At 37.5% G+C, this 18,040-nt stretch overlaps 1 protein-coding gene across 1 annotated transcript in view; it reads left to right on the top strand.

Moving 5' to 3' along the window:
* Window positions 1-697: 697 nt before the first annotated feature.
* Window positions 698-18,040, top strand: part of LOC149146446 (uncharacterized) — a 69,466-nt gene continuing 52,123 nt past the window's right edge. Inside the window, exons 1-2 of the mRNA XM_089448064.1 lie at window positions 698-1,235; window positions 1,442-1,743. Of these exons, the coding sequence (XP_089304190.1) occupies window positions 899-1,235; window positions 1,442-1,743 (639 nt within the window). The 5' untranslated portion in view covers window positions 698-898. The remainder of the gene's footprint in view (window positions 1,236-1,441; window positions 1,744-18,040) is intronic.

Genomic DNA, 18,040 nt, shown 5'->3' with positions numbered 1-18,040 from the left:
TCACGGACTAAAAATAAAATAACATGTCACAATTAATGACATAAGATTTCATTAACTCAAATTAATGAACATAATAACTTTTATTACTTTAACTACCCTTTTAAAAATATTAGAAGTCCTAATAACAAACATATCAAACCATGAAAAAAATCAAAACCCCTAGGCAACTAAAAATAAAAATGAAATAAAATTAATGAAACGAGATAACATGTCACAATTAATCACGACATAAACTAAAAATAAGATAACAATGAATTCCCTTAACTCAATTCAATGAACATGGTAACTTTTATTACTTTAACTACCCTTCTAAAAACGTTGAAATCATAATAACAAACATATCAAACCATGAAAAAATTTAAGACCCCAACAAACACCCATGGACTATATACATCTAGTCCATCATTTTTAATGATTGTGGAAAAAGCGTAAAGGTCGAATTAAAGCATGGAAAAAACGAATTCAACACCACAACAAACGCCCATTGACTGTATATCTCACTTTTCAAAATCGTGGAAAAGTATACACTTTTTCGATATCACAGAGGCAATGAATGGCAAAACTAAAACTAAGTCCACCATGAAGACTTTCTGCCCAAGCTTGACGTGACGTGTTGGGCAGTGAAACCATGTGCATTTCGCATAGTTCCATTGCTCTCATCGAGGCTCCGCGCCGAAAATAACCTTGCTGCGAACGTGAAAGCCTAGGAAACATAGAATTTTGACCCAAGAATCTATTACACTACAAACCCAACGAACACGCCATTATCACGCGGTATGACGTGTCTGTATTTGTCTGTAATGTAGACTGTAACCAATATAAAAGCTGCAACCATTATCTCCCACGAAAATTTGTTGAAAATCCATATACCTGAATTCCTTTTGCAATGAATGATTGAATGAATGAAGGCGACCCCATCTCCACCTACGAAACTTCTGAGACATTAAAACCCATTTTCCATCCCAATTCCATTCTCAAACGAGGAGATTTCTGCGAATTGCTCCTGCATTTTTCACAGACGACTGCAATGGCTGCCCAGCATTGGAAGTTTCGAAAGCATTGGAATGGGACCTTCAATTTTGACCCACAAGAGCCTGAAGCTTCATCGTCAGACTCCGACACCTGTGGGTCATCGCATGCCAGCGGCTGGGAAGCTGCAAGCAGCTCAGCTCCCTCGCCCAACAGAAGACAATTGGAGAGACCCAGAAGGGGTCTGCAAGGGAATCCATGGAGAGGTAAGGGAAGTGGATTCGAACCCTTGACCTAGTTATTACCAGGGTTGTATGCACTTTGTTTGCATATTTTTTTCGGGGAGATTAAAGCCCTGACGGCCAAGTCTTCCTTAAATAAGTGTCGTTAACGGCTAATATATTTGTAGTGTCACTTCTTGCTAGTCTGTGCAATCGTTTGTTTCGCATTGAAAGCTTGAATTCTATTTTAGGTTCTGTGAGGCGAGCTGGGGAAAGGGTGTATTTTGGTTGGGATTCGTCGTCCTCTTCAGGGGCAGAGGATAATAACAGCGGTATGACGACTGCATCGGAGCTCTTGTATCAGAGGCGGTCGCGTGCCGGACGCAGTGCAGAATTACCTCTTCCGGAGGCTTCGAGAAGGTTGAGGCCGAGCTCTAATAGTCATTTGCACCGTTTTCATTACAGTGACCACTATGATCCCAATTACCACCATTATTATCACTGCCATGGCTCTCTGCGCTTCAGAAATTTTCTTCAGCGAGTTTCCGAAATGGTAAGCTTGTTTTTTTACACATTCTCTGTTTGTATTTTCCCGAAAGTGTTTCCTTTTAAACTCAAGAGAAGCATGACAACTTGCCTGAACTAGTCGGGCCGCTTGCGCAGCTGAAATGACCCTCAAGGGGCAACCCACTAAACGCATGCATTTTTGTTTACCTAAGCTGCCGTGAAAAGATTTGAGCTCTTCTATTGAAATCAACCCGGATTTGCACCTGGCCTCAAATACTTATTTATACCTCCGAGGAATTAAACCTTGGTGGATGGCCTGACTCATCTTTACCACTGAACCAACATTCCATCCTCATCAACAAATAAGTTCCCATCTTAAATTCAATTTGTTGTGATAAAGATGGTGGTTTCTGCAGCTAATCTGTAATGTGATTCGGGTCCATTTTTCACACTTGGCTGTGATTCCCTCCTTTCCATTTTTCCTAATATTTTCCAAACTTTTCTGAGCTGCTCTCTCGGACTAATTTATGTACTTTTTCTTATGACTCTACCATTTTTCTCGAAAAAGTTGGCACTCTACTCAGAGGGACGAAATTGTCATTCTTTCAGAGAGTACATGCTATGTCAACATTATTTAAAATAGCCTTCCGCTTACTTACCCACGTAATTAGGGAAAATGCATGTGATCTAAATCCTACATCTAGCGCCATCTTTGACTTTCTCAAGGAAATAAGATGAGTTAATATTGAATAGCTATAAAAGATGAAATTTCATTGCCTTTTCTTTGTTCTAGCACATTTCTTTTGCCACAGGTAGTGGAATGTGACCATAATGGTTGCCCGCTATAAATTTCACATATATTATGGCAGCACCGAGAATCTTTGAGGACAGACTACTAGTAGAGTTGTGATGTAAACATACATTGTAGAAAGGCCTTTCATTCAAGTCTAGTCCTGCTTAGCAAATGGTCACCCTCAAAAAACATGGCCAACATTTATTGGATTGCATCTGTTAATGTTGTTTTAGGAATCTTTCCTTTTAGGAATGCCATGTTCAAAGTGAATGAGGCAAGAAGCTGCATCTTAAACGAAAGGCTTCCATCCCAAATAGCCTGCATCCTTTTGTGCTATCTATTTTTGCCATTATTGAGATTCTATCTTCTGTTAAATTTGTTACAGTACAGGGTTTAGGGATCATATTTTGTATATTAATAGGTGCCCCACAACTTCAGCTCTGATTTCTCCAGTCATACACTTCTCTTCCTCCGGGAAGGTTTAAGAAAAACTTAGAAAGTCTTTGTCACTACCTAATAGCCTTTTTTTCTTTGTGAAAATCTTCAACTCTAGTCATTCTTGTTTATGGGTATCCCAGAGGTCTTTACACTGGTAAAGTGGCTTTGTCACTCCCAAATAGCCCTTTGTTCTTGGCTAAATCTTTCCACTAGCCAATCTTGTTTATGGGCATGCAGGAGGTTCTTCCAATTGATTAATTCCCTTAACGCTCAAGCACTGGCCCCTATACCTATCAAACATACCCGGTGAGCCTTATCAGTGGCAAAGCACCAAATGTTGTCATTGCGTGTAATAAGGTCCTTCTAAGATCCATTGGATCCCTTTCCAGATTGAATTCAGACCTCTTGCGAAGTTTTCCAGATTCCCTTCAGCATAGGGGTACCCTTTATGTTGAAACCCATTGGACAGGTGATGGGGCAATGCAGATTGAAAGGTCCTTTGATACCCTTTGATGTTGAAATCTATTGGACAGATGATGTTGGCATGCAGATTGAAAGGGGGTTCGATTGATACCTCTCTGATGCCTCCCTTGTTTGATCTGATATCTAGCAAATTACAAGAGTCATCGAAGATTCATTGCCTGACATGCATTTGATTACCCATTAGCTAACAACAGTTTGCCTTGAGCTCGGATATCCACAAGGTCCAAGCCACCTTTATGTTTCACCCAAATACATTCTGATCAAGTAACGAGAGCTAGCGCCCTCCTGAAATCAAATCACTATATATATTTTGTTTAAAATTTATTCAACACTCTTGCTAAGAAATATGATCTGTAATATCCCGTGGTAGGCTTCCCTCGGTATACTTTTCAAAATCTTCTTCAATGAGGCATAGTTGGCATTGGATGGAAACCAACAAGAGTAATATACACGGTCAGCTTCCATGATCCTAGATTCAGCAAAAGGAATATTGCACTTGTACCATTTTAGCAATTTGCCCTCAATCTTTTTCAAATCCATTTCCAACCCTATGAAAAGGGATATTTATACTAAAACGGATGCTCAAGTAACAGGTATTTTACTATTTCTCATGTCCTTGCGTAGTTTGGATTAAAAAAGATCAGGTACTTGATCAGTGCCAGTTATATTATGCAAAGTCTTGTGGTTGCCTTGGAGCTTTAGCAAAAGTATCGACACAGTTTAACATACTGTCTATAAATCTCATCTTGAGGAGTGAAATGAGAATATGGTTATCTGTGAAATGAGCTTTCCTATCATATTCATCATATTCGGTGTAAATAGTTGTTGGAGTGCTTAATATTTGTCTGACTCTTGGTGCTGCTGTTTTTTCAAGTAGGATTGTGTATCTGAGCTCATAATACTTCCCAATAATTTCAAAATAATCACTCTGTTGATATTTTTGGTTTCTTCACTTCCAATTATTTATACAGGGTATTATTACTCCAAGTTAGCACATTTTTGCAAGGAGAGAAGTCAGACACATTTCACTTAAAAAGTACAAATTTTATTAAGATTTTTTAATGCAATATCTCACCTCAAGTTTTCTTGTCTTCTTAATTTTCTTCTTATGATCAAGCACCATTCAGCAGTGGCACTAGTAGTCATCCTTTCTTTCTATATAAATTATGTGAGTTGGTTCCAAAAATACTAATGCTTGTTCTTGGTTTTCCAGTTCAAGGATCGTTCAAGTGAGTTGTTGTTATCAAATGTTGTCTATAGTTTACACTTTCTCTTATTAGGTTTTTCAGCTCCATTTATCTTATCTGTTATAAATGGTCATCATGGTTTCCAAATGTTGCTTAACTTATAATCGATTAAGAGTTTATTGCAAGCAGAAAGGAGGATGACAGTATGTTGTTTTTCTGGAGTTGTTTAGGTTACAGATATTGGATAATCAGTTTTTTCAAGTTGCACTTGCGACATCTATTTCACATCTTCTTGTCTTGTAATGTAAATTTTGAAAGCACTTTCTGATCTTTCCAATGTTTTTTTCCCTCTTTCAGCTTGATTCCTTGTCCAAGTTGACTTCTGATGCCTAATCTTAATTATTTTGTTTAATGCAATGCCAACAATTTCTCTTTCTTGCCAACATTTCACGGTACCAAAGAGTTTCTTTTGTGTTTTCTGTTGACTCTTTTGCTGGGAAAAAGAAAGAGAACTTATTTTAACAAGCTTAATAGGGTATAGGGATTACATTTATACAAAAAATCAATCCAGGGGAGGGGGGGTACATAATGTCATTCCCGTGCTCAGAATACCCTTCAGTCACTGCAGGCCTTCTGGAGCAGGCTGCTCAACATACTACTATAACTAAACTGACCATAAAACCAGTACATATTAACACAGACTGTGCTACCAGCCTAGCCTTTTATCCAGGCCACCATCTGAGCTGTCATTGTTACAACTGAAATAAATTCACATTCCTTATCAACAATACAAAAGGAATAGTGCAACTATGGAGCACTAAAGACAAGTAACAGAATGACTAATCCATATATGCATATGCAAGGAGTCCAGGAACATGGAGGGGCCTATCTGGGGGTTCTAATCTTCTTGTTTCTCTTCGTTGATGTGGATAGGCTTGCTGTGGTGTCCTTTCAGTATTGGGTCCAATTTCCTTTCCAGCTTGTCCCTCAATGTCATGATCACTTCCTTTGTTTGCTGGCTTTCCCGTTGTCCCTTCAAGTCTGCTAGTTCTAGCCTCTAGTGTTTGCTACGATGTTCCACTTCTTCCAATATTTCCTGCATGGTATCTGCATTTCATTTGTAAAACTGCTTTTTATATTATATTACTATTCCAAAATTATAGACATTATATATATATCATATATGCAGCTTTTCAACAATAAATTGGTGGCAATTTGTTGCAGCCACTGCCATGTGTCTAAAAGGGTCAAAGGAGTCCTCTTCAAGACCAAAGTGTCATAAAACCAAAAGAAGTAGGACAATAAAGGAACAAATGCCTGCCAAGATTATCTAACAAAAACTTATAAAGGTCAATGGCCTTGAGCTAGTGCAAAATAAAAGCATATTATAATGCATGCCAAGGCAAAACAACAACATAACTCCTCCAGTACATGTGGCGGCTGGGTTTGGCTCTAGGTCAACATCATGTGGCTTGGGCCAATGCAGCTGGAGTATCATCCACAACCAATGGCCCCTATCTATACCCTTCATGATCCTCTTGCATATGTGACCCCTCTTAAGATGTATGTGGAGGATTGTTGACAACCAGTGGGCCCTAGCCATCTTTCTCTTGCTCCTCTTGGATATGTTGCATCTCTTAGATGGTGAAAAGTATAAAAGACACCTTATCAGAAATTGAGGGTGGGGGAGCTCATGATGCTTGTCAGACAACTAGGTTTGCCAAGGTTCACTTTTCGCACAAAACAGCGATGCGAAAACTCACATACAATAATACAAAGCCACAAGGGGGGGGGAGAGAGAGAGAGAGAGAGAGAGAGAGAGAGAGAGAGCAGATTGCTGCAATGTACATATATGTTGTATACTCATTTAAATGATCTATAGGATTAGGAAACTATAGGGGAGTGATCAAGTTTGACCAAATTTCTAATAATACAATAAAATGTGAGTGGTTAGTTTGGATCAAGTCACTCAAAATTATAGAAGCTAAAGTACCAAAGTAACAAAATAGCTAAAGTACACAAGTGTATTAAAGTAAAAGTATAATACTTGTTTTGGATGTTCATGAGACTAAGTTTCATTATTTCCTTCTTGGTTAGAGAAAATCGTCCCTTATTCCAGTTGTAGCCTGTAGGTACACCCCTTCCAATGGAAAATGGAATCATCCTTTTCCTTTGTGCAGTGGGGCCTTTTGTGCGAGCCTATGGTTTTGATAGGAGTGGCATGCTTGAGCCTTGAACTAATGGTAGATTGTTGTCAAAGAAGGCATGATAAAAAATCTTTAGGTGTCCTCTTTGTTTAAGAACATAACTAGTAGAAGCATGTTGAAAGTTTGGAAGGATAACCATTATTGCAAAAGATTTTGCGTTTGTCGTAGAAGGACCATGAACAAGAGGACATACACATGTAGTGTTGTACTTGTTTTGCTTCATAACTAAAGCCCTAAGGTGTAATAATGACTATGATCGAGTCTAGCTTGGCTCATGAGATTCTTCATGCATGTTGGCGTTTGTAAGAGGATAGTCAGATGGGACAGAAAATGTTGAAGCATGAGAGTGAGCATGGATAGGTCCAAGGGGTGTGGACATTATTGCAAGAGGAGTGGAAAAAATATCGAAGGGTTGTAAAGCTCTTGACTATGGGGTTATGGTTGTTGGAGAAGCTATTGCAAGATTTGGAACATGGCCATCATGTCTTCCATTATTTTGTTTTGAATCTCTTGTTGTTGTTGTTGTGCAAGCTTTTATTGTTGCTATTCAAGGGTTCCCATGAAGAACTGGTTTTGATGTTGCCTCTTTGCAAGGAGTTGGGCAACATTGGGAGTCTAGGAGACAACTGAGTGTGGAAGATCTACTCAGAGCCAGAATGCAAGTCCATATGAGAATTTTATTTTGCTTTGAATCCATAAACATTGGTTTGTAGTTTATAAGTGCAAAATAAACTCGAGTGCAAAAAAGAGTGAGTATGGGATCATTCTATGGGTTTAATCAACAAACAAGAAACCAATAAAATAGACGAAATACTAAGAGAATGGGCTTAACAATCAATGGAATAGGGTGAAAAGGACCAACAAGTTTACCAGTTGTGAACAAGATTTGTGGCTGTGGCAAAATTGTTGAAAATTTCCAAAAATATGTACATGTTGATGGCTTGATATTAGAAACATGGGCATTGACATGCCAATAAATCACCCTAACCACTTGATCCACTTGATGTTGAAAATTCAAGGAGAATTTTGGATATGAAGAATCATGATGAGGTCATTTTTTTAAAACTCTAAAGAGGCCCTATTTCTTAATGCTTAAATAAATAGTTATTGACATGCACCTAAATAAGTGATGCAAAAATTCACATACAAGAATTGAAAACCCAAGATAGAGATAAAGCATCCGAGTAGAAAAGAGATTTGTACACTCATTTGTATTATCTATATGTAGGATTAAAGAACTCTAGGAGAGTGATTGATTTTGACCAAATCTCTAATACAATACAATCATATACATGTGATCAATTTGGAATTCTGGACCAAGCCACCCCAAATTATGAAAGGCAAATGAAAGTGTTTGCTAATGACAACATAGTTTGTTATGGTTGCTCTTTAACGTCGCGTTTTGATGGCTGTGATTTCTCTCCCAAAGCCCCTACAAAATTGTGTTTTGGCTATGATTTCATTCCCTTAGTGAATCCACCTCAAGTCTTCTCGAAGCATGATGGTAGGTTTCCAAATGATTTTACACCTTTATGGTATATAGGGTTGTTAAGGTGTTTGAAATTCATTAGATAATGGCATTAACATACATGGTTTGTGAATTCCCCAAACTACGTTATAAGAGATAGTTTGATGGTTAGAGCTGGTGACCTCGACCATGACTTGAATGGGCCTCGAACCTTGATTATCAAAAGTAAAGAAGTTTAGTTCATTAGCATTGCTATGTGGAGCCATTTAAAAATTGCTTTTCCCATTCTTGAAGTTGGTCTAGGTAAATCAAAGCTCAGAGGAATTATTTTGTTTGTACATGCTAGGGTCATAAAGCCCAAGATTGGACCACAACAAAAACCAAGCTTCCCTATCTTTGAGACTCCATTTATGCAGAAGCAATCCTCCAATATCATATTGGGCAGCGGACTTTGACAGATTAAAATCCTGATAGTAAGCCTAGTACCATCCAACATTTATTTGCTCATCCACCACTAGAGAATTGTGTTTTCAAGTGCATCATTGAGGCATTTACACCAATGTTATGACCATCAAGATCCAAAATTACAGAGAGGTGTCACTAGGTGGGGTCAAATTGCCATGTCTGTGACATTGCTGGGAATAGAATGTGCTAACAAAAGCAACCTCCTCCTTTTATTGCCCTCATGAGTAGACGCATAAGCAAAATGCTAGACCATGTATGATTGAGGGCTAAGTCACCTAGTTCGTGTTTGAGTTCGACGACTTTAAAGTTCGGCAAAAATTTGACAGTTAAAATTTTGAAAATAAAATTCGGTTTAAGTCCGCTATATATATATATATATATATTTGTAACTCTTTTATATATAATGCTAAGGATTGTTGTAACTCTTTTTTTTACTTGGAATGAAAGCACGTGAAACCTTGGAGTACTTCTCCACATTTCACGGATGGTAATTGGGTAAACTGTTGGCCCTCATTATGGGGCCTCGCCCCAAGGGAATCAAAGAGAGTCAAACCCATGATCAACAACAACTAGCAACAATATCAATGAACTTCACGTCTAGTTGTAACTCATATATATATATAATATTCAAAAATAATAAATGACTAACAAAATTAAAAAAATAAAATAGTTTTCAATATAAATATGTTTCTTTTATATATTCAATATTATACTTCTATATATATATATATATATATATATTTAGTGTATGGCATTAATAAAAAAATTCACACACACACACACACACATATTCAAAAAATAATAAATGACAATAAAATTTAAATATTAAAATATTTTTTTAATATACATAGGTTTTTTTTTGGTTGTTTTAATTTTTAACTTTTATTGAAATCTTACACTTCTACTATAAATGTTTATAAATATATAAATTTATATAATTTAAGTGTGTATGGGATAAATACAATTTTTTACGCCTGCCACATATATGACAAGAAAATTTAACGATTAAAATATTTTTCTAATTTACATATGTTTCTTTTATATATTTGACTTTCATATCTTATTGAAATATTACACTTCTATTATAATTGTTTATAAATATATAAATTTATATAATTTAAGTGTCTATGGTATAAATAAAAAATTAACACACACATATTCAAAAATAATAAATGACAACAAAATTTAAAGATTAAAATAATTTTTAATTTACATATGTTTCTTTTATATATTTAACTTTATATTTTATTGAGATATTGCACTTATGAAATATATATATATATATATATATAAATATATATAAAATAAATGACAACAAAATTTAAAGATTAAAATATATTTTTTATTTACATATGTTTCATTTATATATTTAACTTTTATATTTTATTGAAATATTACACTTAAATTTATATAATTAAAGTCTATATGGTAAAATAAAAAATTAACATATCAAAATTGTGAAGATAAAGATAAACAAATAGAAATAAAAAATATTATTAAAATAGAAATGAAAAATATTATTAAAAAAAGTAGTGTTCAATATAACCTAACACCACAACTCCCTACATCCTCCCAAAACTAACTTAACATATATTGGTCTCTCCCTTGTTAAGTTTGATATTCAAAGACAACATTGCGTTAGTGCAGGCAACTTGGGATTTTTTTTAAAGCGAATAGGTTTTAGTCTTTAGGGTTTTATTGTGTCTTTATTTTTTTATTACGAACCTCTTTGAATTTCCTGTAATTCATAATGAACTTGAAACAAATTTTAATAGAATTTTAGATGAATTTCGTGAGATTATTTGTGTTCGTGTTTAGCTTGTTCTTGTTCAACTTGAGATTTGTGAACCTCATCGAATATATTTGCCTAGGAATGAAATTCGACAAACTTTGAATTTAATCAATTTTGTTTGCCGAACCCGGTGACTTAGATAGAGGTTCATTCTTATCAGCAAATCAATAATCTTGGCTTTTTGCAAACGAAGATTACAAAACCAACAAATTATTTTGACTATGCCTTTCCATCTAAGGTTGGGGAGACCTCTCATGTTTTGTGAAAACATTTTCATTCTACAGGGGAGAGGAAAATGCATGCGCCATCATTAGCTCCATCACTGAATTCCATTTCATTCTCCTGATCTTAAACCTTGAAAGTATTTGAGACTTTGGTGATACCAGGAGGGAATTCCGTTCTAGATTTCGTGAAGGACTCTTGCAATTGTGTTTTCTCTTGGTTGCTATTATTCCACAAAGGTAGCTATGAGGGCATGCATCGAAGAGTTCCTCCATGCATTTGAAAAGCCTAAGGGGCACCCTTAGAACTTTTGGGTACAAAAACAAATGTTTGAGATCAGCCTTTAGGACTTGATGTGGACAAAGTAGCCTGCTTATAGCCCGAGTCGGGCTATTGTTACCCCACATTTCCCTTTCTAGTTACTGTAGACCAACCATCCTGGCTAGTAGAGAGAGTTGAAGAAGCTGGATTGTTTTAGAAGACTTGAAGACAAGAGGTGTCCATTGACTGCTTCACTATCAAGGGACAATCCTCGATTTTGTGCTCTGTCATTTGGCATTTGAAGTAGGTGTTTGATAAATCGATATGCCTCCCAAGTTGGTGAATTATCTTATTTCCCACTCAAATGTTGATTGTTTCCTTAGGTACAACTTGTAGTTTAACTAACACATACATATCTTGTTGGGAGTCTTGGGACATGATTGAAAGGTCCTCTCATGTTCATGGCAAACAAACTTGCCAAGGGTTGAGCTAGGGCTCTAGAGAGTGTGCCAAAGTTGTGGATGGGGAGGGCAGGGAACTCAATCCATAGGACAACAAAACTGAATGGAGACCTCAATGACGAAGTCTTTGCTCAGGTGAGTGAAGACTCTGAAAGTGTATTGTTACAATCAGGGCCCAAGCTACATGATAAATAGGCAACTACCAGTATCTCTAAATTGAAACATGAAAAAAAACCCTTGGTCATGTTTCTAATATTGGCATCATGCCAACTTTATGGCTCCTATGTCTCATGAATATAGGCTTGAATCATATTCTTATAAAGGATATAATGAACAAAGTATCCTACTAAAGTATCATGCCTTAGTCCCGAGAGGCATCTTGATATTTAACATTAGAAATCTTAATAGGATCAAAGCAGGAGTATTACCTCATGGAAGATCTTCAAAATGAATTGGAAAAACCTCTTGGGAACCTTTTTTTCCACAATTACTGCAACAAAATGTTAATTCATGGGAATTTTGACCATTATGAGGCCCCAGCCTCTCCTGTAGGAAAGGCGCCAAGTATTGACTATGTTGAATGTTAGATAGATTTACATCATGCAATACATAACTACATCCTATAGTAAAAATGGCCAGAGTTTGACAAGCCCCGAGATCATGGGATTTGCATGTTCCTCATTGCCTTTTAGATTTACTCCATTTGCATGAAGGATTGATGAACTTCATGCTTCATAGCTGCCACAAGGGCATAAATATTCATGGGTGGCCTAGACAGTGTTAGGTAGATCTGCACTTCCAAGCTTCCATCCTCTTAAATAGATGTTCTCGCTAGCTCCCTCAGACATCTATAGATCATTTGAGGAGTAACAATTCAATGTCAAACTTGCAAGCTGAGTGAATGTGATATGGGCACATCTTTGAATTTGCTAGAAGATATAATTTGGCTATTGGAAGAAGAGGAAAGTCATGCTTTAATCATTGATCTCTTGGCTTAGCGAAAGATTACAGCTATTTCCAATTCGTCAGAACATCTCCTTGAACCTCTGGGCATATTGGGTTTGCAACATTGCCAATGTGATATTTTTGAAGGCTGATCAATATTGTGGTTAATCCACTGGGGTATGGAACTTTGAAAGCTGGTGAAATGGATCAGGGAGCAGTGCAACTTAGTCGTTCCAACTTTATTCTGTGAAGGTTACAAGAATCACCTTTCAAGTATTTTAACTGTGCACTGTAATCATGAAAGAAAGTTTACAGAAGATTGGTGCCATTTATCTTTTCATGAATTGAATGAATCTAATTTTAATGGGTATGCCACTCATACATTTTGTTAAGAAAGAGTTGTAACTATGAAGTCTTTGATGGGGTACACAAAAAGGTTTAGTTTCTTAGCGAATTTTATATCTATACGGTTATGATTATCGTTGGAATCTACAAGTATGGTCACATTTCTATTTTTTTCTATGATTCCTTTGAGCTTCAAGGTCTTAGGTTGTGATTTCCCTATCATGGTTGTAAGTAACACTATAGGTTTCCTTTCCTCTTTTCTTAGGTCTTACCAATCTTCTTTATCTGAGTTGGGAAATATTTTGTGGTGTGCATGAGATTGATGCTATGATACTTTTGGTGGTGTTTGTTCGTTGTTGGATTCTAAAATGTACACAATAGTGGTTTTGCCCCCCCTAGGCTCGAAATATCTATTTCATTTTCATCCACTATCTTTGAATAGTGTGGTGACCAGTGTTCCATGGGGATGCGTCCTTGAGGGTGGGGTTTGCGCCCCCCACATTTGCCACACTTTGGGGACAGGGAGCGCTCGAGGAAACATTTCCACACGTCCCACTTTTGGGAAACTTAGGGAAATGTTTCCTTGGTGGCGATTGCGACAATGTACAAAAGTACAGTTGAAGGTGAGTAGAATTAGATCATACAATCGTTGGTATGGAAGGGAATGTAAGGATCGTATGGTGGTGGATTTTTGTTTTTTTTTTTTCACAAAGTGGAAATAGTACATAATAACAATTGCATGGATGGATTGCAATGTGGGTATGGATGTGTATGAATAAAAATGGCCATTGTGCATATAGATATTCAGATGGTAGTTGGATATATATAAGTTCCAACAATTTGAATTAGTTTAAAATTGTATGCACTGTGTGGTGATGTTGTATGGACACCATCATCCCCTCACATCTAGGGGTAACTAGGGGATATTTTTTCTTTGATGATCCACATCATAGACAATGGTCTTGAGGATGACATTCGTGATTCTCCACATATAGCTTCCCACAGATGCTTCTCATATCATGCTCAACTCACTCATTTTATATGGTGTTCGACCCACATGAGGTACATTTGCCCATTGCTTCATATTAAGGGTTAATTCCCAATGTATTTAACATGAAAGTAGTGATCACGGGTTGAATTAAATAATGGATCATGGTGCGTGGAAGTTATGCTTTTTGCCTTGTTTCACCTTCGTGGTCATCGCCAGTCTCCTAATCAAGTGTTGTCACTCCTGGGTAGAAGGGGCACTATTGGGGACTTTGATAGGGGTAACATGTCCATATTCTTTCCAAACATAACATGCTCCATCTGTCCCTTCCTAGTTGTCCTTTCTTTTGGGTTGGTTGTTAGACGTCTCCCAAAATGTTTCATGCTTCAAAATATCACGAGAAGAAGGAGGGCTTGGATGCTTGAGGTTGATGCAACTTTATAAAAAAACCAAGAGGAAGAGCAATGTATAAATCTCAAAAAATGCAAAAGAAAATAAAATTATACAAATAAGTCAAAAGCCAAAGTAAGCAAGCTTGAACTCTAACCCCTCTCATGAGGTGTAGACTAGTTGGTTTGCATGGGGTTTAGTCCCCATTAGGCCACTTGTTCAAATCTCATGGGAAGGTGTTGAACGTGGGAACCACACACTGTCCCATGGGGCATCTGGGCTCGATTGATTGTCTTATAATCCTAGTGACAACATCCCGCAGTTGGGCAGATTGTTCTTCCATTCAACATGGGGGTTGGCCCTAGCCTAGGCTTAGGCGACTTGAGTGCACAATTCTAATGACAACGTCCCACAGATGGGTAAATCGTTCTTCCATCCACCATTGGGGCTGGCCTTGATCATTGGTCTAAGTCCTATTGTTAAAATTGGAAACTAGGGCCAACTTACACCTTAGGACAACTTATATGATAGAGATCATTATTGCATTGGATTCCTCTTTCCGAGAGGTACAATTTCTATATAAAGATCATCTCATTCTAACAAGTAGAATTGAATTTTGAATTTATTCTTTCTCATGGACAAATTGTCAAGGTTGGCCTCAGTCAAATGTAGGCTTGTGAAGCCCAATGGATGTGTCTCCTCACCCTCAACGAATTGTATAAATAGGAATGACCCTTCCCTCATTTGGACATCACCAACTCATCACGTCATCTTCTCTCTCCTCTCTTGATTGGTTCGTACAACTTGAAGGCTCTCTCTTCTTTGCACATGTGGAAGGAAGGCTGATTTCAGGAGGCCGAAATTTCTGTGATTAGGGCAGCGTTGACCAATGTTGACTTGAGTAGTTTGACCAAGTGTTGACTTCAGTTTTTGGGCTAGAACTTCGATCTTTTCAAGATGCATTCTTTGGCACACAAATTGAGGAGATTGGGGACAATTTAACCATGTTGACCGCATCGTTGACTTTTTGGTTGACTGCAGAAATTATAAGGATTGTTTTGGTTGACCGAGCTGTTTTGGGTTGACTTTGACCCTCTTTGGAGGCCATACTATTTTGCGGTTGACTGAGCTGATTAGAGGTTAATTTGGGGCAACTTTGACCACTGTTGACTTTTTGGTTAGCTCTGCATTGACTTTTGATTTGACTGCAAATTTGGCAGATTTGTTTTGGGCTTGTATTTATGATATTTGCACTCTCTCTGTCTGCTGACCTATTGAAGAATAATAATAAGATTTGATCAAAAGGGTTTCCCCACATTGGGGTTGGTTCCAAGCATCCGCCATATCTTGTGTCCTCTTGTCTTGGCTTGTCTTTTGCATATGATTTTATGTTATATCTGCATTTACTGTCAATGTTTATAAGTTAATGTGATTTCTATTGGATATAATTGGAAATTGTCATTTGCGCTGCTAAAGGAATATTGAGGTAAATTGTGCTTAAGCATAGAACATACCATTTTATCTAAAATTAACATGGTATTAGAGCTCAGGTGAAGACAAAACCCAAGCAAGAGAGAAGCAAAACAATCACTAAGGGAAATTATTGGACAAGGACTTGGAACTAGTCCCAATGACGACTACATCTTTCTTCACATCTGAGGATAAACTTGAGGACAAATCCAACTATCATGTATGGAAGATGACTTTGGATTTGACATTAGAAGAAAATGATGCCATGGACTATGTCAAAGGAATAATAGCAGAGCCTCCTTCCAATGCATCCGCTGCTGTAGAAACCAAGTACAAGAAAGATGAGGTAAAAGCTAAGAAGATTATTGTTGATTCCATTCATAAGCCTTGGGTTGCATATATTTTTGATTTGGAAACATCGAAGGAGATGTATGAAACTCTGGTTGGGATGTTCAAAGTCAACAATGCAAAACAAATACTCTTTCTCAAGAATAAGCTGAAAGATATCAAGATGGATAGAGGAGAATCCATCCAATCCTACTTCATGAGGATTACCGAGATCAAGAATGATCTCCTATCTATTGGTGAAGTCACTAGTGACAGAGAGCTCTCTCAATGTTGGTCCAAGGAATCAAGGACAAGGGTTCAAGTCGGGATTCAAAGAAGAAAGAAAAGGAAGGTGTTTCAATTGTAACAGGTCTGGCCACTTCGCTAGAGAATGTCCTCACAAGAAGGATACTCCAAGATATGATGACAATAATAACAACAACTTCAAAGGCAATGGCAATCAAAGGAACCACAGGTTCAATAACAAAGGAAAGAGGAATGCTCCTGCTGATCGAAATGGAGGTGGTCGTCCTCCCAAGAAGTCGAGAAACTTCAGGTATGATGAAGTTAATGTTGTAAAGCAAAAATAATTTAATCTTATTTTCGCCCTCTCCACTGCCTCTCCTCCGGATACATTGGACCTTTGGTTGATTGATAGTGGTGTCTCAAGGCACTTCACTGGGTACAAGGAAGCCCTCTCTAACTTGGTTGAAAAGAAGACGAATATGGAGATTATACTTGGGGATAATCCCATTTATTCCATGAAAGGAATTGGGGCTGTTACTCTTCACTTAAATCAAGGTCAAACCCTTCACCTACAAGAAGTGCTATATGTACTTGATTTGAAAAAGAACTTGGTCTCTATTTTTGCGATGGAGGATAAAGGTTTCAAGGTGACATTCATTGACGGGAAGGTTCGTGCTTGGCAAAGGAACCCAAGAGATGCATTCACTCTTGGATTCAAGGTTGAAGGTCTCTATCAGGTTGGAGGAAGTCCGTTGGGAGCAATGACTTGTGATACTTCTCTTCAATCCGAATTATGGCACCGAAGATTTGCTCACCTTCATTTCAAAGCCTTACCCGATGTAAGGAAGATGGTCACAGGGATGCCCAAATTCAACTTAAATCATGAAGGTGTTTGTCAGGGATGTGAAGTTGGAAAACATACAAGGGGACCATTCCCCTCAAGTGAGACTCAAACCACCGATATTCTTCAATTGGTCCATTATGATCTATCAGGTATGTTGCCTGTGACATCTTTGGGTGGATATTTGTACTATGCTATTTTTGTGGATGACTTCTCTCGCAAAACATGGATCTATTTCTTAAAGAAGAAGGATGAAGTATTCAAATGGTTTCGCTCTTTCAAAGCCTTGGTTGAGAATCAAACAGGGAAGAAGATCAAAATATTGAGGACCGATAATGGGACCAAATATGAGTCAAATGAATTCAAAGACTATTGTAGAGAAGCTGATATTAAGAGGGAGACCACTACTGCATACACTCCTAAACGAAATGGTGTTGCCGAAAGGAAGAATTGTACTATCATAGAAGGCAACCGTGCTATGCTACATGATCAAGGTCTTCCGAAGTTCTTATGGGGAGAAGCTACCAACACCGCTATGTATGTCCAAAACAGATGCCCACATCAAGCTTTGGACTTCAAGACACCCGAAGAAGTTTTCACTGGTAAGAAACTTGATGTTTCTCATTTTAGAAATTTTGGTTGTCCCATATATTTTCATTTGCCGAAAGAGAAAAGAAACAAATTAGATGCATCTGGGCAGAAAGGAACGTTTGTGGGCTGCAGTGAAACTTCAAAGGCATATAGAATCTATGTGCCTAGTCAAAGGGAAGTGGAATTAAGTCATGATGTCACTTTTGATGAAGATTCTGCTCTTAGAAAGATCCGAGATCTTCCTATCCCTAGGAAGGACAATGATGATGTTGATGCAGAAAAGCAGGATGAACCTCCTTCTGGCATCGATGTGGAAGGTTTGATGGATCCCATTGATCCACCTCCTAGTGAGCCCTCTACTTCAAGAAGAAGGCCTTTGTGGCTCAAATATACTCTTGAAGATGTTGAGAAACATATTGCACC

Source organism: Pinus tabuliformis, chromosome X (genome assembly GCF_031772625.1).
Source record: "Pinus tabuliformis cultivar Carrire ecotype Pingquan chromosome X, CPIR1, whole genome shotgun sequence".
NCBI lineage: Eukaryota > Viridiplantae > Streptophyta > Pinopsida > Pinales > Pinaceae > Pinus > Pinus tabuliformis.
The sequence above is the reverse complement of the archived record's forward strand: the minus strand, read 5'-3'. Positions and strand labels throughout refer to the sequence as shown.